At 39.9% G+C, this 24,229-nt stretch overlaps 1 protein-coding gene and 2 non-coding genes across 3 annotated transcripts in view; 2 read left to right on the forward strand and 1 right to left on the reverse strand.

Moving 5' to 3' along the window:
- The window catches only part of LOC103361715 (contactin-associated protein-like 4), a 161,583-nt gene that overhangs the window by 54,160 nt on the left and 83,194 nt on the right, over nt 1–24,229 (reverse strand). Inside the window, exons 6-10 of the mRNA XM_008287871.1 lie at nt 20,037–20,212; nt 19,795–19,941; nt 14,680–14,947; nt 13,575–13,724; nt 11,388–11,559 (exon numbers count right to left, since the gene is read on the reverse strand). Of these exons, the coding sequence (XP_008286093.1) occupies nt 11,388–11,559; nt 13,575–13,724; nt 14,680–14,947; nt 19,795–19,941; nt 20,037–20,212 (913 nt within the window). The remainder of the gene's footprint in view (nt 1–11,387; nt 11,560–13,574; nt 13,725–14,679; nt 14,948–19,794; nt 19,942–20,036; nt 20,213–24,229) is intronic.
- Nucleotides 6,437–6,519, forward strand: trnal-caa (transfer RNA leucine (anticodon CAA)). The gene has a single exon. It is a non-coding gene; the product is annotated as a tRNA-Leu (tRNA).
- trnal-uaa (transfer RNA leucine (anticodon UAA)) lies at nt 10,734–10,816 on the forward strand. The gene has a single exon. It is a non-coding gene; the product is annotated as a tRNA-Leu (tRNA).

Genomic DNA, 24,229 nt, shown 5'->3' on the forward strand with positions numbered 1-24,229 from the left:
GAGGAGGCTTGCCATTGGAGTTCAAGATGCACAGGTTTCATTCTTCCTGCATCCTTTTAGAAGAAGCTTTTCTGTGACGCCTAACAAACAGCTGGAATATACAAACTACTGCAGGGACAGAACAGTGGGTACATCATTCAATCATTATGTAGGTCACTCTTTTTTGTATAGTACTCTCTGTTAAACTCCACGACTGTGTATTTATGTTGAATAAAAATCCCAAACTGTAGAACTTCTGCACATTCTTGTCACATTTTGCCACATTGTGAGCTGACAGTCTACCGTGAGGCATCATGAACGCTGTTCATCATCTGACAGCGATCGTAAAACACACCAAGAAGCTGCAACAAAACAACGGACAGATGATGCATCTGTGCCACACGTCATACATAACTCGCGTCGCTTTAAAACACTCTAAATGACTGATTCATCCACTTCTTGTGTCTCCTCCTCGCCTCCTCTGCTTGCATCGCTGGTGAGATCGAATAGGACAAGAGGATTTGAGGATGTACAAACAGAAACAAGAGGAGCAGCTTGTGTCGTGTGGATTTGATGGGAATCGTTTGCTGACTTCTTTTGACTGAGACGAACACATGCAGATACAGAAATAGATGGAACAGGAGGCGATGCATGGAAATGTAGAAATAAATCGCAAACATTTGTTTAATTGTGTCTCTTCTCATCACTAAAATGCATGCATTCTTCATTTATTTCTGCATTTATATGTGTGTCTACACTGTTGTTGTCATTTTTCATCTTCCATACACGCTGCCCATTAACACAACCACAGTGCAGAGGATAGACTAAGTAAAAACACAAAAAAAACACATCCTATATATTCTAAGAGTAATTCAAAAGATGAATGAATAGTATAGGAATAAACTCAAATAGAAATGCATTGTGGGTAATGTGGACATTAGGTTTCGCAAAAAGAGAAATGCACAGAAAAACTGCACAAAGGAGTCAAGTAATGGTAGAAGAGTGATGCTAAATCAGTAGAGTCTAGTTTGAAGGCAGCTGAAATAACTCTGTTAACACACTGACAGGCTGCTGCTGCTGCAAACATGGGCCTCACTGTAACTGTAATGAAAGTGGTTCTGAGCATTTAAAAGCACTTTGATTTTGGGGTCACAAACTAAAGCTGATTATTGGAGAAATAACACTTTCAAACTCCTTTCAAAAGAAGAAAAAAAAAACTTCATTAAATTAGACCTGTTGCTAAAAATGCAGCTTTCCATTTCACAGAAGGACAAAAGCCTTTTAGCCAAAGCTTCTCAAGGTTGTTCATTGGATGTCCATGAGCACGTCTAAACATGCTAATAAACAGCAGCTCAAACAGAACACCTTTCATATTAATTATGAGGCTTTTGCATTTAGGTGAAGTTGCAGAAACAAAAAAAACAAAACAATTTCCTTGAATAGAAAAGAAAACTTCTAAAGAACATTCGTTTTAAACACCTTTCACCAAAACTTAATTACATTTCATCGCAGGTTCTCGCTTTGCACTTTACTTTCAATTTATATTTGAGGAAAACTTTCCCCGTTGAATAGAGAATATCCCGTCACTTCGTCTCGGCGGCACATCTTCTCTGAGTGCCGCCGAACTGTTTGAAGAAGCTCCTTCAATGCATGCAGCCCCCAAGAGACTTCAGTGAGGCTCTGTGCGTTATTTATAGATAAATATCATACTGCTGTAACTGCCATGACATCAGTCCTGTGTAGGAGGAAGAAGAGGGATGGAGGGAACCGAGAGACGCAGGCGGAAATTATGAAAACACAGTGTTTTGAAATAGCAATCAGCAAACTGTGACATTCGAGAAGAAAATTGACAAAGAAAACGCTTGACAGAAGCGCTGATGTATGTTTTTCTTCCTCTACACGTAGGCGACCTATAGTCGATGTAATGTGAGGGGCTGAGAAGCTACCAGGGGATTCTGGAAAACGCTCAGAAATCCAATTTATTTCTGTTTTATTGTGCTTTTCCATTTTTCACTGACTTGTCATCTATACGTGTGCAAATGCGACTCTTGTTTCCGTGGGCCAGTGGAGGTAGTTTATGATCATGAAAACCAATGATAGTGTAATTTATTTCAATAAAAACTACAGAGTGGTTTAGTGTTAGAAAGAATACATGCAAGAAATGTAAGAGACAGAAATGAAGAATAAAGGCATGTGAATATAAAGAAATAAAAGTTTTTAACTGACGTTGTTTAAACGACAGGAATCCATCAACAGAAGTATTCAGAGTTAAAGTCTGATTAATGTGGATATTTGCAGGACTGAGCTCGTGTATTTGGCTGTTAGTGTATCATCACTAATCTGTGAACACCAACTTCTTTATGATCAAATATAATTTCCTTGATGAGAAGGAAGAAAATGCAGCACTTCAGCTGGAAATAATAAAATCTTGATCACATTAGAAGGTCACTAACGGCCAACTCCAGAAATGTGCTCTGTTGGTTGCATGAAGTTCAACAATGAAAGTGCAGTTTGCCTTCGTTACTTAGGTTTGTCTTCGTTGCAATCATAATTTAACCATTTAAATCAATGCAGTTATAGAGCGCATCCACAAGGATTTGGATAAAGAAAAAACTATGAAATGTTCAAATCACAAATCTGTATTTTCATGAATACTGCTTTGTTCTGTTACACTGTATGACCATAAAATTACATAATCGTCCACTCAAATCAGCTGAAAACATCATTATTTTACAGATTATATTACTTTATAGATAAATGTTACAGTACTCCACTATTTTTAACTGTGTTTTTGCCAATAACACTTGCATGCTCCTGTCTGACTAACTTTGCATTTTCCTTACTGCGGGCTCTGAAAACAACAAGGTTAAATGCAGTTAACATGGTTTCACAGTTAGTTAAGTCTATTTCCTCACATTATTTAACTTGTAAACCTTATAAGAAGAAAAACAAACACAAGATTAACAGCAGCTATCTGCAATGATGCACAAATCAACCACATAGAATATTATCAGCAGCTCATTTGTATTTTGTTCCACATTTTTTCTAAATGCTGCGCCGGCATTTTTAAATTGAAGATTTTTTTCCTAATTTGCTTGTTGTTTGTATTTTTTCTCAAATTGCTGGAAGTTGAGCTCTCGGGGGTCAACATACCATCATATAGAAATTGTGAGGACAGATAGCTAAAAGCTGTGCAGGTGAAACCGTAACTATGGCTACAGCACCTGAGATTATGTTGAAAATGACACCGATTGTCCTCTGATCTGCTGCGTCTGTCCTTAGACACGTAATGGCATTACATGACCTCACTCTCTTGAGATAAAGACGGCACAGAAGACGATGGGAGGCGATGACTAACAGTATTTTTATCCACACCGGTTGCTTTCCATCTGTTCCCAGAGCGGCTGGCACCTCCAGGAGGTTCGACACCGACAAACATAGACACACTTCTACGTCACCGGTGGCTGCAACGCTCGGCGGGTTGAGTTTTTATGTCTTTATGTCCATAAATGTGCTTTAGTGAGCGTGTTTGCTTATGTAAATGTACGTGCTCAGTGTTTAACTGTGTGTTTGCCCAAACCCAGGCAGCAATATTGAAGAGAAAACAGATGACTGCACAGAATCTGCAGCCTCCCCTTTATTTAGATAAAAGCCCCAACTCAGCAGCCTGTCAGCCTGCTACAGTGTGATTTTTACCTCCATTTATCTCTATACTGCTTTAATCTCAGAGTAAGCTGGAGCCTTGCAGATAAAGCACTTAGCTTTCACTTTAAATTCACATTACCACACCGCTTGGTTCTTCTGAGTTATATATTTAGTATTTGTGCGCCTGAGTTACAGGACTTCAAGGATCTGAGCGTTGATGCCATCACATTCAGCCTGTCAGCGGCGGCGTATACAGTGTACGACGCTTTATAGCAGCTCTGTCTGTCTGACTGCTGATTAGCTACAAAGTCAAAGTAGGTTTTGTTAAGTACGAAGTGTCCAAGCAACATCATCACGTAGATGTGTGGACGCTCAGAGGTGATAAACAAATAGGAATGGCTGAGTGCTTATGAGGAGATGGACAGAAACAGCACAAATTACTGTTGCATTTGTGTTTAACGGAAACTATCCCAAGAAGGAAAACCTCCCAGTCACCTGAGAGCGTAGAATTAGCTGTTAGCTCGTGTCAGAGACATGAATTTCATCCAAGTAATGTCTGGTTTTGCCTTAATTCTGCAGGAATAAAGATCCAGTTTGAACTCATCTCATACTGACGCCGCATGTCTACAGCTGTCAAATGAAAGGTGAAATCTTTAGTCAGGCTCTGGGATCAATACTGTGCTTTGCAGTTTGATGTGAGTTTAGAGTATCAGTGGTATCAGGTGGATTTTAATGGAAAAAAAAACATTGTGGTGTTACACTTATAATTGTTCATTGCTCCGACCTAATTGTTCTCCAGATCCTTTGTGGCTGATAAATAACCCTGAAATCCACTCTGACAGCTTCTCATAAGTGTCAGTTTGTAATATTTGTACCAAGACATCTCACATATATGCAGCGTCTGGAATATTACAAGAAAACACACATTTTTATACGTGCTAATGTTAAAAATACAAAACAAACTGTGCTCCTCTGAAGCATCAGTAAAACAGCATGACTTGCTTTTTAGTTTAGTATGTGCTGGAAAGTGCCAGAAGTCCATCAAAGGCGATATGTGAGTAAAAAATACAACGTTTTGAAATGTAAGGTTGGGTCATGTTGTGTTTGCCACATCTACAGCTACACATTTCTGATCTGCAGTCACCTCCAAAGTGTTTGTCGTACTTTGTCTGTTTTATATCGACTATCTTGTTCTTTCTACCCTTTGCCCTCACCCCTCACGCCTGCCTTTCCTCAGCCTGGTTCTGCTGGTGGTTTTTACTTCCAGGGAGTTTTCCCCTTCCTTCCTTTCCTTCTTCTGTTCCTGAGCAGTTTCGGCAGTTGCATTTTGCACAGTGCTCTGCTGGAAGAGGCCATTGGTGGGAATGTGTGCTCGGTCAACTTTTAGGTGGGAGGCATTTGTCAAAATAACATCTGCCTGAACACAAGACCCGAGGTTGCAGTCATTGCAGCGGGATTCACTTTGCCTGTTAGTGGTTTTAATATCGTTGCTGGCCGGTTCACTGCATTTACCTCTAAAAAGTCATTTTTCTGGCTTAGAGCAAGTTGGTTCATTTCTAAATGTCAATATCCTTGTATAAGCTACCCTGACATTATGGCAAAGTGTTTTCTACCCTCCTGCCTCATTTTTTTGTAAACAGGTATCCGGTCTATTGTAGCAACAAGAACAACAAAACACAATAAAAAGTGAATCTGAGTCCACATTACTACACAAACACAAACAGGGATCGACTTACAAACACACAAACAGAGGATTTAATTCTCTCTACAGGTAAACACCTTAAAAGGACAACACTGCAAAAGACTGATGGGAGCAACAATCTAAGACAAGAGCTTTATCCTGATATTACCCACTACAGCCAGCGTCACTACAGTTGAAACTACAGTTCTTCAAACAACAGCTGGTACGTTCTCATGTTGGGCCTGACCCGGCTTTACCCAGGTATACAACCATATCTAGAATCAGAATCAGAAACAAATTTATTGCCAGGTATAGTTTCCATAATACAAGGAATTTGTTCTGGTGGGTTGGTGCAACAATAAATACACACAGTGAGCAACAATGTACAAGATAAAAATATTAAATAGCTAAAAAAAAAAAAAATCAAAGTAACTAAAAATAAAAATAACTGTAGTAGTGCAAAGCAAAACATTTGGTGCAGTGAAGAATTAAGTTAAGTAAGGACCACTAATCATCACCTGAGGCAAGGATTACGAGCTAAGGTGTTAAGATCCAACTGCCCTTGTGGATGGAGACCCCACTGGATTGACTTATATAGACTTAGCCTTCTAAGTTGGTAAATAATTGGAAAGCCAGATGTTGTGGTTTGTAATGCAGAATTCCAGACAACTCTGAATATGGAAAAGTTGGACCTGGCTCTCTAAAACAAGTAGTCATAAAGGCATTTGGTAGGCTACTGTGCAAAATATTATACATTGATGTAAAACACTATGTTACGGCCTCTTGCATCATCGTTTGTCTTCACCTTGAGCTTCTGGCACTTCGGGAGCGCTTCAGACTCACAATTTGAAATGTTCTACTTGGAAATTCTGAAGCTGAACACAGCATTAGTACAGTTTGTGCAGCACGAGTCTACAAATCCTCAGAATGTTTGAAAAATCAACCTTATGGGGTTTAGATGTTTCACAGTTAACTTTTGAACAAGGCCTTTTAGTGTAAATGATTAGTCGAGTCAACGGGGTTCCGATCAAATCAACATGTTGTTTACAAACCTGGTAAACAGTTAGTGCTGGACAGATAACAGCAGGACAGCTTATCTTCATATCTACAATAAAACTGAAGCTTGACAGGACCAGGATGGCCGAGTGGTTAAGGCGTTGCACTCAAGATGCAATGGATACAAGTCCTCGTGGGTTCAAATCCCACTCCTGGTATTTAGTGTCTATTGTCAGAGGTATGGGTATTAAACATGATTCTCCTTCGATCGCTTAGAATTGATAAGTGTGTAACTGTGTCTGAACCGTGCTACTGGTGTCGTGTTCGGCCGGACCGCTATCATGTTGCTTGCAGCGCTAACATGGGTTAGACCTGCAGTAAATTAGATCTGTGTGTTGATTCAGTTCCAGTCCTGCTACTGATGGGTCAAGTCTATTAAATGCGCGGCTGCTTCTACATTGTACTCGCTGCATGAGGTTACTCTGCTATTAAACCTGGATACAGACACATAAACACTGAGGCAATGGCCTGTTCCGAGGTCAGAGAAGTGTTTGGAGGGTTTGACTGTGACTCCATTTTCCTTTAAACCTCATATCTCATGGACCCTGAATTTAATCAGTGGGAACGTACAGTGGGAAATATGATTTTTTTCCTCTTGTTCTGTTCCAGTGAGCAGTCAGATCTGTGCAGGAGCTGAATTCTGCAGAATAATTATGTGATAAATGCAGTAAAAGAACATTATTTAATTAAAAGCGCTGGAGCAGATTCTCTTTCTGTAGTGAAAATGTGTAGCTGGTGTGTGTGATATTCATATGTACATGCATCAGAGTGTCTTTGCTGGTTGTTGTCGAGGGGCGCTTTTATTAATTGCTATAATCGTTCCTTTAATTGTGTTTTTGGTGTATCACGGAGACAGCAGGTGATGTTTCTGCTCCACATGACTCATTTTCCTGATCTGAGATTAAAAATAAACAAAAGAACTCTTCTTCTGCTTCTCTTTCTGAATCTATCATGTATGGATAGACGTACATTAAACTAATCAAGCCTCTCTTCATGAATAAAGGACTCATTCATGCTGTTAACTGCTGCACATATGGGATTTTTATCAGTTAAAACATGTTAAAATATAATGAATACTGTGTATTAGTTGTTTTTTTTATATTTACTTGTTGTTTTCACTTTTTGAAAGAAACTTGAAAAGGAAGATGATGTTGTTTTGTTTATTTCTGTGCTGTTTTCTGTCTTTACAAATAAAACCACTTGAAGTAGCCCCATGCTGGTGGATTAGCTGATCCTGAATTGCAAAACTTGGGATTTCAAAATCCTGATAATTCATTTTGAGCTTTGACACTTTGGATGGCGATCTTCTTTTTCTGTAGCAAGGCAACATGTGGTTAACATTTCTTATGTCAAGTGGAAAGTCTACAACTACTGAATGAGTTGCCTTGAAATTTGATCAATGTCTCTTCCAGGATTCATTGTAATCATTGTGATGATAATCAGACTTCTCACTGAGCTCCACAGTCCCTATGCGTCGCCTTACGGAGCTGCTAGCATGGCGGCAGACTTTCAGCTCATATTCTTGTGTGAGTTGTTTTCAAGATCAAGATTTTTAGCCTTCGTCAGTTTATTACGTTCTGCATTGATCATCATATTTCAAATCTGAGGTGAAAGAAAGGTAACATTGAAAGATATATTTTTGTTTTTTGCATGCACTCATTGTATGAGCATTAATATTAAGGATGCTGTGATTAACTCTTAGGCTACTATGGCACCACACAACAGAAACTGGTGTGCAGCACAAAGCAACTCCTGTAGGATTCACAAAACGTACTGCGACAGAGAACCAGAATGCCAAATTTTAAGATGACAGACAGGGAAGGAAACCTAATAAATCTGAACTTAAAGTTCTGTAACTGTCAAGTTCACAGTGATAGTGATGCTACTACACCATCATGATGCTAAATTAAACAGCCTGATCAAAGACGACAACTCAAAACTAAGAGACAAACAACACAGCTAAGAATAACGTTTTATGTGAGAAAGGTGAGAGAAGAAAACCTTCTGGAAACGTTGATTTGTCAGATAGCAGAGAGAAAGAAACAAACAGGGTCGTGAGTGGTTATTTCACACCTCAGATCTCCACTGAACAATAATTCTCCATTCCTTAATGGAAATACTGTTAGTGTGCTCTTTATTTCTTTGTGTGTGTTTGTTTGTTGCTTTCCCGGATTCAGCACGGCACAACGCTTCACCTCACAAATAAATTACTCTGCCACAAAAATCAAAGAAAAGAAAAATTACATTTCACTTCCACAAAAGTTGAGTCTCATTTAAAGCTACGTGACAAAACCATCAGAAAGGCCAGAAGAGAATTAAAAAATGTGCCTCACTTCTGACTGACAGAACGTGACTCCTGCTCTTTTAGCTGCACAGGTGTCTGCATCGCATTCATCAAGGTCAAAGAGCTAATAGAAAACAACTGCTTCTCTCACCTGCAGTTAAAGTCTTCACTGTGATCTTTGTGGTTTTATAATTTGGTTTTGAACTCATCATGAGCTCCACCTAGTTAAGAAAATGTAATAAAAACATGACACTTTTTCATTCATTTATTTATTTTAAATGTTAAAATCAAAGGAATATGTGCTGCATATCGGCGATGCATCTCTATTCTTCTGCTCAGCTGCCGGCACAGCTGGATGGCATCAGTTTGAGGAGTTTGATGTTGCCCTCACGGTGCAATAACATTAGTCTCTTTATTGTGTTAATCTTGTGAATCTTGTAGATTGAAACTGAACAGCAGATGTAACAAGGTTTGCAGAGATGATGAGATATTGCAGCTGAAATGGACACATGTTGCTGTGGGTTTAAATCCTGCTCCTAACATTTAATCCATAAAATCTGTTGATTGATAAAGTGTACAGTCCTGTGTAAGTGTAACTGGCACCACATTAGCTTTGGACTAAACTGCTTAATGTGACTTCATATAAAAACTTCTTGTTCTGACTTTTCAACTTGAGGATATTAAAGTACACACCGAGCAAAAATCTGAACCTGACCTCACATGTTGTGTCGTGTGAATGAGCGCTAAAGACTGACTGATGTTGGTACTTGTTACATGAAGAGTTGAACCTTTCAGCTGAAGCAGGTAATAGTGGATAATTTTGAGGTTCACATGGTCAGTTTTTTGCAAAAAGAAAAACTACTGAGGATGTCTGGGTTTCATTTTCTCATGAGCTGGAATCTCACTTTAGCCTGAAGTGCCACATACAGCATCCTGAAATCATGGTGTGAATCGATAAAGTGCATCACAGATCTGCTGTAGACACCAGACTTGAATCGGTAGATGCCCCCAAACCCCAGTCCTGGTGGAGTCAATGAGGATTCTACAACTGGTAACTTCACATAAGCAGCTCATATATATATACTGTATATACTGACATGTTATTGCCCTCGTGTGGTCTCATGTTTAACAGATTTATCTCTGACCTTCATGTGAGTGAGACTTTTTCAAATCAACATGCTGCTTACATTTCTCTTGAATGATAGTCTATCAGGACGCTTCAGAGCCGTGTCTGTTCACCGTCGATGTCTGACCTTTTGGGCATAAAATGTCACCACTTCATCATTTCAACGCGTCTGTATTTTCTCACTCATCCAGGTCATGTTAATCCAAAGCGTTTCAGTTTAAAAAGCAACTAGATTTTTCTTTTTTATGTTCTACAAGAAGTAAAAGTCCAACTGCCTCATTTACTGAAGCTCTGAGGACATTTATCATGTTGGACATTTGTGTCATAGTGAGCAACTGAATTCTTGAGCTGTGATTTTGTGAGGTCACAGTGATCTTTAAAAGCCAAATTCTAACTTGTTTCAAAGATATCCCTCTAAGACATGAAGAACTACTTTCACAAGAACGGGACAAACGGATGGACAACCAGAGAACATCAGTAGTTAAGGCACTGCATTAAAACCATAGTGATCACATGTTTTAATTAAGATCCAAACAGCAAAACCCTGACGTGGTTCCCTCTGCTGTCTTCTATTTATCTTCTTCAGTTGAAGTTAACTTTTTGACTTTTAAGTGGACACAGAGTGACGTGATGTTTCTTCCTTCTCCTCTTTCCCCCTCATGCTGCCTGAATGTCTTGACCTGACGATGTGGACTGCCCTGAGCCCACACATGTTACGAGTATGCAAATAAAGTTTAATTGAATTCTTGTGCAGCACTAATGAGTGTCAAACAAGTTTCTTGCGCTGACACCTGACCTTGCGTGGTCACATTGGAACAGATTTACCATTTGATCTTTTGCACTGGGGCTATAATGTGAGTAATTAGTTCGAATTTTTATTAAATCAATGTGATGTTTACATAGAAGCCAAAAACTGTATTCTTGATGGCATTTGGCCGCATTGAAAAGAGAGCAGAGACGTAACCAGGATGGCCGAGTGGTTAAGGCGTTGGACTTAAGATCCAATGGGCGAATGCCCTCGTGGGTTCGAACCCCACTCCTGGTATGTTACATGTGGGGATTCATGTGTAGCTTCCCTTAAACCTTTCACTACGATGCTTGTAGGGAATTATGTCATAACTCAACCACTTGTTTAGACACCAGCAGTCCTTTATATGCCATCAGTTCTGTTTTAATGATCTTCATTTATTCTCTTCTTGGCTTGTGGAATTGACAAAAAGGTTAATTATGGTTATGGCACATTGATAATTGCTCCTCTGCATACTGTAGTGTTTGTATTCATTACAGCTCCATTATTTTCGCATCCTGAGAGCAAACATATCTCCAAGGCTGTTGCAAAACACTGTGCTCCCTCGGGAGGAAAGAAATCATTTTACCAGAAAAACAATATGTTAAATTTGTGCCAAGCGTTACACACTGAACACTCCCAGACTCCCATAAGCAAACTCCCCGAGGGCTCCACGCTCCAAACACTAAAACACCACGTGATCAGGGAAAACACCTGGTGCATTATGTGGATGAAATGAAGCACGAGGGCTTATTTGAGCGACAACAGCGAGGCAAGGAGGGTAAAACTACGATTTCCCACAGAGATGGGCTTCGATGGTTTTCCTGACCTGTCGATGATGCCGCACATGTCGATCTGCAGTTGGCTGTAATTTCCCAGCAGTCTATGCTGCACTCTGATCAGATCCACCGGCTGGTTGTCCACAGTGAGGAGACGCATGCAGCCCTGGAAGACGTTGAAGGGGTTTTCACAGTCCTGACTGTGGTCATCAGCAGGACAACCTTAGAAAACAGAACAACGTGAGAGCAGTGATTGCATCAAAAAAAAGAAGCAAACACAGCCGTTTCATTTAAAACTCCATTTACACAAAGCAGCTAAATTGGAAGATGGTTAAAATTCACAATGAGTTTATTAAATTGACAAAAGAGTTAACATGCAGCACGCACACGTTTTGTGATTTCCTGATGAGCAACGTGACGTAGAACTGTGGTAAACGTGTGACAGTCAAGCTGTGATCTGTGGTGCTTTGTGACTTCCTAAGTGGGTGAAATCATGCAAATGTATGCCAAATGAATACAGCTAATTTCTCACTGCTGTAGTCCATTTAATGTGAAAGAGGAGATACTGAAAGTGCATGTGTGTAGATGCGTGCACGTGCAGGATGATAAAAAGCCCACGGCAGTTTGGAGAACATGCCTGGACTGCAATAACGCTGAGCAGAGAGAAAGCAAGAGAGACGAGATTTTTCTGGCAGCGAGGAAGAATAAAATGGAACAAACGAAGCAAAAGACTGGAGAGAAAAGAGAGGAAAGAAAACGAGGAGGGGACGAGGAGAACAGCATGAGCGGACAACAGGGTGAAGAGAGATGAAGATACAGCAGACTTATAACTTTCATTATAAAACAGCCACAAGCTGAAGGTGAGAATTTACGACACCGACTGCGCTGTGCAATATCAACAACTTTTAAATATTAATACACGTCTTTCAGGGGAAAATATGGCGATGCTCATTTAAACCGCTGAAACAGAAACATTTTGTAGTCAGTGTTAACGTCACAGACCGGACTGGGAAGGTGTTTTAAGATAAGAGGTGGTAGCTTTTTTTTTTATTGCATTTAGTACGACAGAGAGGACAAAAAGAAAAAGGGACGTAGTGTTAAAGGTAAATCCAGGTCAGAAATAAGGTTAATTAAATCATGTTTTAGTTAAATAATGACTAATAAGAAAATGGAAATATGAAAGGGTTTAAATTCTCTGAAATATGTGCTAATCCTCTCCTCTCTCCTCTGGTTGGAGCTTTTAGGGGGATGATGCTGATCTTTCATAACCGAACCAACATAAAGCAGTGTTTGAACTCACACCTGGTAACAGTCATCGGTCGGTTTCATTTTGTTCTCAATCGACTGACATTCAAATGTAATCGACCACATCCACTCTGTCCTGATGAGTTTGAGAGGTAAACTACTCGTAATTAATTCAATTTTCTCGTGAACATGTGGTGTTACAGAGAACCACGTTTGAAACCAAGTTTGCAGGGACTCATCTACCTCTGAGTTACTGCAAAATGTGATTAAACAAACGCTTTGAAGATCAATTGCTGCCTTGTTAACATGTCCACATGGTGTTTTCTAAATGCTGGAAGACACATCATGAGCAAAATACAGTGTACTGATGACGGACTCACAAACTCAGATTTAGACTTCCTGGATTTCATGTGTAACAAACCTGAACATCCAATCCTGCCACAGCTTTCCAGGGACGAACTCTCTCTTTCTTTTTTCTTCAGAATTGTTTTCTAGTTTAAACATGCATGGATGAGTGACTCCAACATTATTATAACCCATTGCAGGGTAGAGAAGCTTTACAGTGTTTGAGCAGAGCTGTGGGTGAGCTGGTGTGCTTGAGATGCAGAGCTTCAAAGATCTGGAGGAATCAACTGTGGAGTTAAATGTCGGTCATTTTAAGGCAGTAAAGTAAAATTTTTACTGGAGAAAATACATGCAAAAACTTTATTATATTACAATTTAAAAAAAAAATGTTTTTAGTGGCTTAATCAATGAGAGCAACTTTAATTACACGTGGCAAAAGCACTCCTGAATGGTGACTGAATGTTTTACTGAATGCTTCTCTTATTTACTTCCATTAGTATTAATATGAATTCAGCATAATATCCAGCAACACTGATGTCTGAATGAGGATTTCAAGGTTTTGCTGCTTTTCAGTTTGCTGTCCTCTAACAGCCCAGCAAACAGCACCTTCTACAGTTTTGTCACCAAAGACAGTCCATGATTCTTACCACCAAAGAAGAGCTGGCCTCCCACAATGACAGGAAACGACGGGTTAGCATGAGCAACGCCACCTTCTTCTTTATCCACAGAGACGATCAGACGGCTGCGTCTGGAGGCAACATCCACCGAATGCCACTGACCGTCATTCAGAGCAGAGCCTGGAACAAGATCAGAGTAAAAAGATCATTGGAGGGCGCCCCTATAGCTCACCTAGTTGAGCAGACGGCCCATAAACAGGGGCTATAGTCCCTGAGGCAGCGATCATGGGTTCGAGCCCCACTCATGACCATTTGCTGCAGGTCTTCTCCCCATGGCTAAAAAAAAATCACAGGATTATTGTCCTCAAATCACAGAGGACCTTCTGCTCGGCCATCTCTGATTTGCTTGAAACTTTATTTTGATTTTGATTTTTTTTAACCATAAACTCTGGATATTTTAAATGGTATCAATGAGATTTTAGACACATCTATCAAATACTTTCAAATAAAAGTTAAAAAGTGAAGTTTCAGCATTTTTTTTTTTTACGCACTGAGATTTTAAGTTGTTTGAGGGACAAGATCTCAGAAGCAGTAAAAGATTAAAGCCTGAAACTTTCCCATCATGTCATTGATACACAATCTGCAATATTGAACATGTACATCATACAGTCTCTGATTATGGGTGAGTCGAAATATGAGAAAATAAATAAATAAATTGAAGCCGCCATAAGCAAAAGTGTCAGTAGATAGCCTGAGCCAAATAGAACAGAGCTCTGGAGTTCCAAAGAACATATTTGATAACACAATATGAAACACAAAATGAAAAGAAAGCTGTTAAGAAAGTCATGCAAACATAGCTTCACATTAAAATGTATGAAAAAAAAACACATGCAAAAAGTAAAAAAGCAATCTCGGAAAGTATTTGATAAAATTTCACAAATATAAAAAAAAAAACATATATATATATTTACTATCACGAAGTTTAGAAAATCTAAGGTTTTCAGCTACGTTGAACATTAATCACTAAGGGAGGAGAGGGTGGTGGTTACATAAGAAATTACAGAATAAACGTTTTTAGATTTTAGGCAACAAGATGTAAGGGGTGAAAAGCAACTTCAGCGGTTGTCAGACGGACCTGCAGTGAGCTCCAGCAGCGCTCTGCCGTCTTTATGTATCTGCAGCCGGAGTCTGGCCTCACTCAGGTACAACCAGACCACACCTCCCTGCTGAGGGAGGTCAAAGGTGAGCAGAAGCCCCGCCTTGTTCCACGTCCTGAACTGGAACCCCAAAGACACGCCCCCCGGCGAGGACGCCGTCGCCCCCGGCAGCTGCAGGAAGCTCTGGGGGCCGGTGAACGTCACGGCGACGGAAACCGGTTCAGCACAAGAAAAGGTCACATTGCCCTGAGAGAGAAACATGCAGAGTGGAGAGACAGGAGGGAGGGACAGAAAGAAATGATTACCGGAGAGATAAAACAACATGAAACATGAATATTAATCAGCTGCAGAGGGCGTGTCGATGTGACCTGGTGTCGCTGTGATCTCATCAGCGAGTCTCCTTGAGAATAAAAGCCATGAATGCAAAATGTCACCGTGCTTAGAGCTGCAGAGCGAGGTGGGATATGCATATCCAGTGCAATATAGACATTTCCGTTGCGGTCCATTGTTTTGAGTAGTGGTAATGACACCGGGTCCATTGCTAAGGCTGCAGCAGTAATACATTACAGCGTCTGCTGGGAATATCAGCCCGCTATCTTTATAATGCTCCGGAAACACAGATGACATCTAAGAGCCCTTTGCAGAGCTGTTAAAGTGATATATGGTGGGGAATGCATTGGCACTGCAAAATATAAAGTCAAAAGTGGGCTATAAAAGTCCTCAAAAGCCTTTCACTAACACACAGGCACACCCAAAACGCTCCTCGCTCACCCCTGCTTACATACGTCTTTGCAGGCTCCACATTATTTTGTAACTGTGCCTTTAAGAACAACTCAAAGTGCTCTCTGTATTAAAATGGACTATAAGTGTGTTAATACTCTATTACTGTGAGAGCCACAGAACTCTTGTAAAACAGCCTCTATTAGACCTTCAGCCATGCATGTGAATCTCGGAGCCTTTTATACCCACACTTTTTGTTTCCCTGCTCTCTGGTCCTTAACTGTAATGAGAGACCATTTATTAGAAATGGTTCGCAGTTGCTCTCTACTGAGCTCGCTCCACTTATTGTCACCGCAGAAACATCACCTTTTTTTTTTTTTTTTCTAATGACAAAGACAAGGACGGGTTACTAAAAGACAAACCGTCTGTCCTCTCATCGCTCACGGTCCTCGTTAAGGACTCATTAGCTTCATTAACCAGCTAACAGCGACACCACCAGCATCCAGATCATCTCCCAGTGGTGTACCTGAACGAGTGCATCTCACACTCTTAGAATATCATGAAAGAATGTCATATTCAACTGTGCAATAAACCAAAGAACTGGGCCCACGGGACCCTCCTACATGCTCATTATTCAGAGGTGTGTTTTCACATTGGACCTTTTTGTGCTTTTAGAACTCTATTCTATTGTAAATACCAACAATTTTTGCATCTTTTTTTGTAAATACAAGTATTTCTTGGCACCTTATTTCTATTTCTTCCTCTTTCTTTTGTACATTGTTCCTTTATCCTTGTTTAAGGAAATTACAATCTAATATATTTTAGACTCATTACATGTAAAGTACAACATTTCAAACATCTTTCTCTTTCAATTTTGATGATTATGGCTTATTGCTCAAATAATCTTAAAAAACAGTTTGAGTAATTTACTATTCAAACAGTATATAAACACTCTTTGTCTAGTTAAGGAAGCGCAGCCACAATCATAGGGAAGACTGCTGAGCCTGGTCCTGCTTGAGTGTTTTTCTTTTTTGTCCTTCCCAGTAAAGAGGAGTTTTGTTTTTCCCCTCTTCCACCTGTCGCCAAGTGCTTACTGAAAGGGAATCAAACAGAAACTTTGGATTTATTGTGTTTCTCTGTTAAAATGTGTATGTATTATTATGTGAAGCGCTGTGAGGTGACACATGTTGTGAGAATTGGAGCCATATAAATAAAATTGAACTGAAAAACTGAATTAAATTGCCGACTTGAAAGTTGTCCAGAAGACGACCATCACGAGGAGTTTAGGCCACAGACAGTCAACGCTGAAAAGGCAGGCTGATGGCAGAGAGTTGTATTGAAGCAGCTTTAATGGAAAGTCGACTGGAAAAGAAAAGAAAAGTGCGGCAGGGAAAGGTGCACAAGCAACAGGGATGACTGCAGCCAGGAGGGGATTGTCGAGAAGAGTCGCCTCAAGAGTTTGGGCTAAAGTCAGTGCATTCAAGAAAGAGGCTCCAACTGTCGCATTCCTATCATCAAGCCACTCCGAAAACAGAGACCATCTCGACTGAGAAGAAAAAGAGCCGGACTGTTGCTCAGTAGTCAAGAGGTTTTTCTTTTTAGATAAAAGAAAATTTTGCATTTCATTTGGAAGTCTAGTAGAAGAGTGGTGGGACACGGAATCACAGGTGTTTGAAGGTTCTGTGATGATCTTTGGTGCCACGTCATGTGCTGCTGCTGGTCCACGGAGGTTTATCGAGTCCAGAGTCAACCAGGACACTGTAGAGCACTTCACACTTATGACATCTGCTGACAGGCTTTATGAAGGTGCAGATTTCCTTTCCCAGCAGAACTGCACACAGAGCCACAACTAAGACCAAACAGTTTGCTGACTATGATGTTACTGCACCTGATTGGCCAGTCGACTCACCTGACCTGAACCCCATTTAATCCATATGAGGTGTTGTCAAGAGGAAGACGGCTGCTTTCACAGCAACCCGGGCTTCAATAGATTCACTGACGCAGTATCTTATGGTTCTTATAGAGCCTTGAGGAACGGACGCTTTGCATTTCACTGCACATACGATATGAGCAATAAACACTCTTGAATCTTGATGCAGTAACTCCTGGTAAAGGAACCACGTTTCCAGTGAATAAATGAACACACTTTGCAGAAGTTGGATATTTCTGTATTGCCACATTCATCAAAATTAAAACAATAAAACGGCTTGAACTATTGAACTTTACATGTAATGAATGAAGAATATTTGAAAGTTGACCTTTTTTAATTCAATTACTAAAAAACAAATAACCTTTTCTCAAAATTCTTTTTTTTTTTTGCAGTGCATCTGTGTTTGCAAACACCCTTCATATACTCTGAAGGCCGACCTGAGGTTATTTTTGCATGCAAAGAGCTGGTTAGTGGTGGAATCTGTCCTCACTGTGTTCAAACCTGCTCTGATGTGTCGGCCCCAGTGAAAGAGTCAGATTGTAAATACACTTAAAAGACACAGACAAAGAAACGCTGAGGAAGAAAAGTAAACTCCAGATCAACTCTAATTTTCTATTTATCATCTTTTAGAATATAATCAGGTGCTGAGAAATGCCAGACACTTGTGTGAACTCATAACCAGAACAATCCTCAGGTCCTTCTGGCAGCCTCATAAATCTCACCTCTCATCACCGCTGATTTCTTTTTTTTTCTTAACAGGTAAGAGGAGCAAAATTTTATCTGACTCCACAGACAAGAAAACAACAATTAGAATGAAAATCAAGCAGAAAAGGTCACATAATGTTTTAATTATATAAAGCACTTCAGCATCCTTTATTTCTTCAAGATGGAGGTGACTGGTAGTTTCTAAACTAAAACCCTCACTTTACAAAACAACATCCTCGTTTTCCAAACTGTGTTCGACTGCTTTCCAGAGGAATTAAACCAAATAAGTGACAAAACATGTAAATATGTAACGCTGATCCACAGACATGAGTTTTTAGGGTCTTTTAGAGGAATTTTCATGTGAATTTGTCGTCTTAGTTTTGTTGTCTTGGTTTTCAAACTCTGTTATCTCTTCTTGCTCATACAGTTCACTGACTCGTGTTCATAGTTGTTTTGATCTTGTTCTGTGAAGAACTTGGATGAAAGGTGCCACCTAAATAAAGCTGAGCTGAGTTTGTTTGAAAATCTTGTAATAAGCAAAAAAAAAAAACCCACCACAAGCAAAATGTGTCACCAGCGTTTGGTCGTCCTAAAAGCATTTCGCGGCGAGCCAATTTTAGCCTTCCGTTTTCATTTGAGGTGGCGCCGCTCCAGCTATTGATGCCGCATTCTCGCTCAGATATAAAAGCTCAGAGCTCAGGGAGTGAACATCAAAGCACTTTGCTTTCCCCTAATGATTTACGTGATCTGTCATTATCATGCTACAGAAAAAGGAAATCTTTTATGATATCCAAAAAGTTGGGTACATTTCACTTCATATCGAGTGTATTGAGCCACTTGTTTATCTTGTAATTGATCAGTATTGATATCTATTATAAGATGATTAGTATGAATGTACTTTTTGTGTTTTTTTTTTCCTGCCCCCCTTTTTTTGAGTTCGGGCTCATTTTTCAAGTCCTGCACCTCTATGGAAACAGCACAGCCATGACTAGGAGTAGAAGAAGAAGTCAGAAATGGGGTTTGTAAATTATTAGACAGCTATAATGTTAGAAATTAAAAAAAAAAAAAGAAAAGAAAAGAAAAAAAAAGAAAGAAAAAAAAGCTAAGGTGGAATTTTTTGGATTATTTATTTCACAAAAATCAGAAAAACCTGGAATCAAAATGTTCAACAAGTGTCACCAACACAGGAAAAACCACAGTGGCTCCACATATTACAGATGTTTTACTCCTCACATTTTGATTTTGTTTTCATATCTTTCCTGTTAAGCTACAGCCTGCAGTTCAGCCCAGAAGTGTCTGAATTTTTGTCACGTGTCTCTTGATGGCAGCTTAGACATAAATGTCTTCTGAGTTACGTCGAGACAACAGATTTTTTTGTTTGTTTGTTTGTTTTTTTAAACAGAATTTGGTTATTGTAAAGATTTCAGTTTTTTGAAGCATGCAGAATAAAGTGATTTTGATTAAATTAGATTTTGTTGTTTTTCTCTACAGAACCGAAAATCACACATGATTAGCTCAAGGACGATTGGAAAGTATTGAAAATCCGCTGATTCTTCCTGTTTTTATGATTTCTTCATGTTGTAAATTATTACATTTGGGCAATTTTTTAACATGCCTTCAAACCCATCGATGGGTTTTGCTATTCATGCATTAAGTTGTTGTATCAGCCAAATACCAGTTCCCTGTTCTGACTCATTTCATTTACATTAACTGGGTGCTTTTGGTAAAATGTACGTACCTTTACAGCGACTTGATGGTCATTGTTTTTCACTAGTTCTATCAGGTTGACGCCGTTGTGCAGCAGGTTTTCCAAGCAGCCATGAAAGTTCCTTTTTGAGATGGCTGGTTTCTGGGAGTCGAGTCTCTGGACGGCTCCGACACTCAGCTGCATGTAAAAGACAACACAAGACGAGTAAAAAAGAGATTTGTGTCTGTATTTACAACATGTTTGTGAGGGTGTGTGTCTGTGTTTCTACACACCTGTTCGATGTTCCAGTGGTTGAACTCTGCAGGTATCTGAACTTTTTCCGTGTGTTTGTCCACAGTGAGGTTAAGGTGAGCGTTTCTCTGCTCCACTGCTACATGGTGCCAATGCTGATCGTCTAACAGACTGCCGAGGGAGGCAAGGCGCCGTGATTCCAAGGATGAAGTCCTGCCTGAAAGACATGACAGCGAGGAAGAGAGAAAAAAAGAGGGTCAGAGCAGAGGAGACAAGAGGAGGCAGGTAACAAATACAAGAGGTGGTAAACAAAAAACAAACAAGTGAGCACAAGGAAAGAAAAAGACAGAAATGCAGCAGAGGAGGAAAGTCAAGTGAAAGCCAGGTAGCATGAAGTCAGAGGTGGGTGGAAAAGGTGAGGAGGAAGAAAAAGGTAAAGGCAGAAGAGCAACGAAGAGAGAAGATGCAGATGCCAGCAGATGGAAAGCGAGTAGGATGAACAGCGGGGAGATGATGAAGCAGACATTTGTGAAAACTAATCACATCGTGAGAAATGGAAATGACAAAGACAGGCTCAGTCTTTTCATCAACACGTCGGCACTGTTTAATTTGAAACGTCTAATCTTGACATAAAGACGAAAACCTCGTGCATTAAATTTAACAAGATGGACTGAAGTTTCAGTGGGAAAGCAGATCGATCAAAGTTTTGCTCATTCGACTTGTGAATGCATCCTGTTTTTCTGGTTATCTGACACGAGGGTTGGCTTCACGTAACAGCTGCTAATCTATTTTCTTTCCAGTTAGGTGACCTATTTGACTTTCTTCCTCAGTCTTCTGTCTGTTCTTTTACCTGTAAGTTTCTTGTCTCCTCAATATTTGACCCCCGAGTCTGCTTCCTTCTGACCTTGCGCGAAGCCTACAGACAGCTACAGCGCACCAGCCTCCACACTGCATCTAAATATTTCACTTTTCTCCGCTTCCCACAGGGAGGATCACGGCGAGGTCATCTCATTAGTAACTGCTCGATATATCTGCATACTTACACTGAGAACTGAAGCCAAATATGCGTTAATCCCTAATTTGAAAAAAAAAAAAAAAAGAGAAACATAGTGAGACATCATTAATGATAGATGAGCTCCAGCCGGTCCTAATAAGAGGATCCATCTCCATCCCCCAGTGGGGACGGCAGAGAAACTTTGTGTTTCTACCGAGTGAAAGCACGAGACTGTCAGTCATTAAAAATGTATTAGATATTCTTTGGGGAGTGACAATTCCAACTTCAGAGAGAGAAACAGAAAGTTTGAAGATGATGGACAAATGCGTCTTTGATATTTCAGCTCGTTCTATCAGAGGATAGATTTATACGGATGAGAAATGGCTGGTACGCTTACCTCCTGATACAGAGGAGTTATCATGATGACTTATTTGATTACAGTCTGGATGAATAGAAAGCGAGTGCAATCAATACGAGAGGAAGCATAGCATGACCTAAAAACAAATACGATCTCTTTATTGGCATTGATTAATGGAACAATAATCACGCTGTAAGTAGGAAAGAGAGGAGCTTCCTGGATGGATGTTTCATTGGATGGATGATTTGATTACCGCACGAATGATCAGAATGAGAAAACAGGAATCAATATGAGAGACGAGAGGCCAAAACACTGAAATTTACTCTAATATGAATATTTAGCAGCACCTCCTTTCAACATCATCTCTTCATGTGTTTTCTCTCCATTGTTGTTCCATCTCTTTCTGGCAGTGAAGCCATCGCCACACGACTGTCTTTAGGCTCATAGGAGGACTTTATGACAGGTTTTTATGTGTTTTTGTACAAATTTCAAACAGTGTATCACATAGCAGAAGAAAGAAAAACAATGGTACAAGGCTATAGTGTATATCCAATAAAAGCCTTTTTCTTCATCTTCCAGGCTGTCGCCAAGTTGCTTGCGAACCTCAGTGTTTTGTATTTGAACAGTGAACACTGTCATTGTGCACTCTCTATTATATACTGTGTCTATATGTGTCGTTCACAGCTTGTAAAGGTCAATTTACTTAGCTTTATATCTGTTCCCGAGCAAGATGTCAGAATTACTTGGCTGACATTTCTGCCTTTCAGAGCTCACTTGTCTACTTGTAGTCTTAATTCTGCATTCAAACTGTTGAAAAGGTCCAATTAAAGCAATAGATCACTTAAGACTGTCAAAACAAGACATCTCACAGATAATTTTTGTGCACCAAACAAGTTTTTTTGTGAGGGTTTGTTCTACAGAAGAGCCAATTGTGCTTGAAATGTTTTTGAGCTGTTCAACTTGAAGGACCAGAGACCAGACACTTCTTTGACCAGTGACTATAAAAGATCACCTTAAGATGCAGCTTTATTCAAATGACACAATGCGACAGTAGCCAGGCACCTGAATGTCCACATCTCCACCATTTGTCATTTTAGACAGCATGCTACCACAGATAATCTGCCACACGATCATTTGGATGTCTGACAACATGACCATGTCCCCCAAAAATGTCCATCAACTTCACCAGAAGTGGACAAAATCCCACTGACACAACACTCCATCTGCCCATTGTCATTTCCAATATGGTACTTGCTTGGTTGTTTCATCACAATCCAGAATCAGAATTAGAAACCCATCCATCCATTATCTATACATCGCTTAATCCTCACCAGGGTCATGGGGGGCTGGAGTCTATCCCAGCTGACTCAAGGTGAAGGCAGGTTCACCTGGACAGGTAACCAGTCTATCACAGGGCTACACTTAGAGACAGACAACCAAGCACACTCACATTCACACCTACGGACAATTTACAATCACCAATTAACCTCAGCATGTTTTTGGACTGTGGGAGGAAGTCGGAGAACCCGGAGAGAACCCACGCTGCACGGGGAGAACATGGAGACTCCACACAGAAAGATCCTGGTGCCCCCACCGGTACGCAAACCGGCGACCTTCTAGCTGTGAGGCAACAGTGCTACCAACTGTGCCACCTTGCAGCCCAGAATTAGAAAAAAATATAGACAAACACATGCAGTGTCCTAAAAATACATACATAGTACAAAATATGAGCACAAAAAATTAAAGATGTACATTTACAATTTCATTTTGCAGAAGCTTTTATCCAAAGCAACGTACGTCTGAGAGTAGATACAACACAAGCAAGGATCTGGTCAGGAGCAAACAACCTGGATAAGTGCCACTGTGGTAGGAAAATAAAAATGTAAGTATACATTGCGAGAAGATATATCATGGATAAAATATGCAGTCAATGCCATGACTATGCATTTCCAGCTTGAAACTGTAGCGTACTAACAACAGTCTCAAAAACACTGATTTAGACTTTAGGGTTTTATCTACATGCACTCTTTTAACCTCTTTTAACCGGGTAGTACGTTCTGTTCAGAACCTGTTTCCTAACATGTATGGCTGAATTACTCCAGTGTTTTAGTTTGCCATTGCATAGTGTTTTACAGTGTTTAAACACAGTCTCAGGTGAGCTGGTGTGCTCGAGCTGCCGTGAGTGTGGAGGTGTGGGTGATGAAAGAGGCAGCAGCTCCATAGATCTGCACATTCTAGAGAACACAACAGTGTCGAGTTACATTTAAGTCATTTTCGGGCAAGAAAGGATTATTTTTGTGGAGAAAAATATGTTTGTGTCATGTTTAATTATTTTGTTTTAACTTAATGAATGAAATTTAAAAAAAAATAGAATTAAAAAATTTTTTTAAAATCTAATCTACAAACATGAATTTTAAGGGGTTTAATCAATGACTGTAAAGACACTTGAAGAAATTTCATTCACATCCTCACTAGACAAACCTCAGAGAGAAGGTCTCTGTACGTTATCACTGACCTTGTTTCTCATATCAGCTGTCGTCATCCTGACCTAAACCTGATTTTGGATGAATAAAATGAGATTTGGACTATAACTCATGTGCCTTTGAGCAAGACACCGCTCAGAAAAAGACAGGAAAAACTGTTTAACCTGTAAAGGACTGCAGCAGTTCCTGCTCATATCCAGAGGGTTCAGACTGATGCTGCTCTCTCCTCATTACAGTCTGTGCTAAACACTAGTTTGTATAATTTTATCATTCTACACATGCCCTCAAGACAATATCACTTCACTGTATCTTGTCTGCTATTCTATTACGGCTGCTCAAAATCTGATTGCTCTTATCAGAAAAGCGGCTGGTATAATTATTTCAGCAATTGACTCTCAT

This window comes from Stegastes partitus, unplaced genomic scaffold, assembly GCF_000690725.1.
Source record: "Stegastes partitus isolate 25-593 unplaced genomic scaffold, Stegastes_partitus-1.0.2 Scaffold526, whole genome shotgun sequence".
Taxonomy (NCBI): domain Eukaryota; kingdom Metazoa; phylum Chordata; class Actinopteri; family Pomacentridae; genus Stegastes; species Stegastes partitus.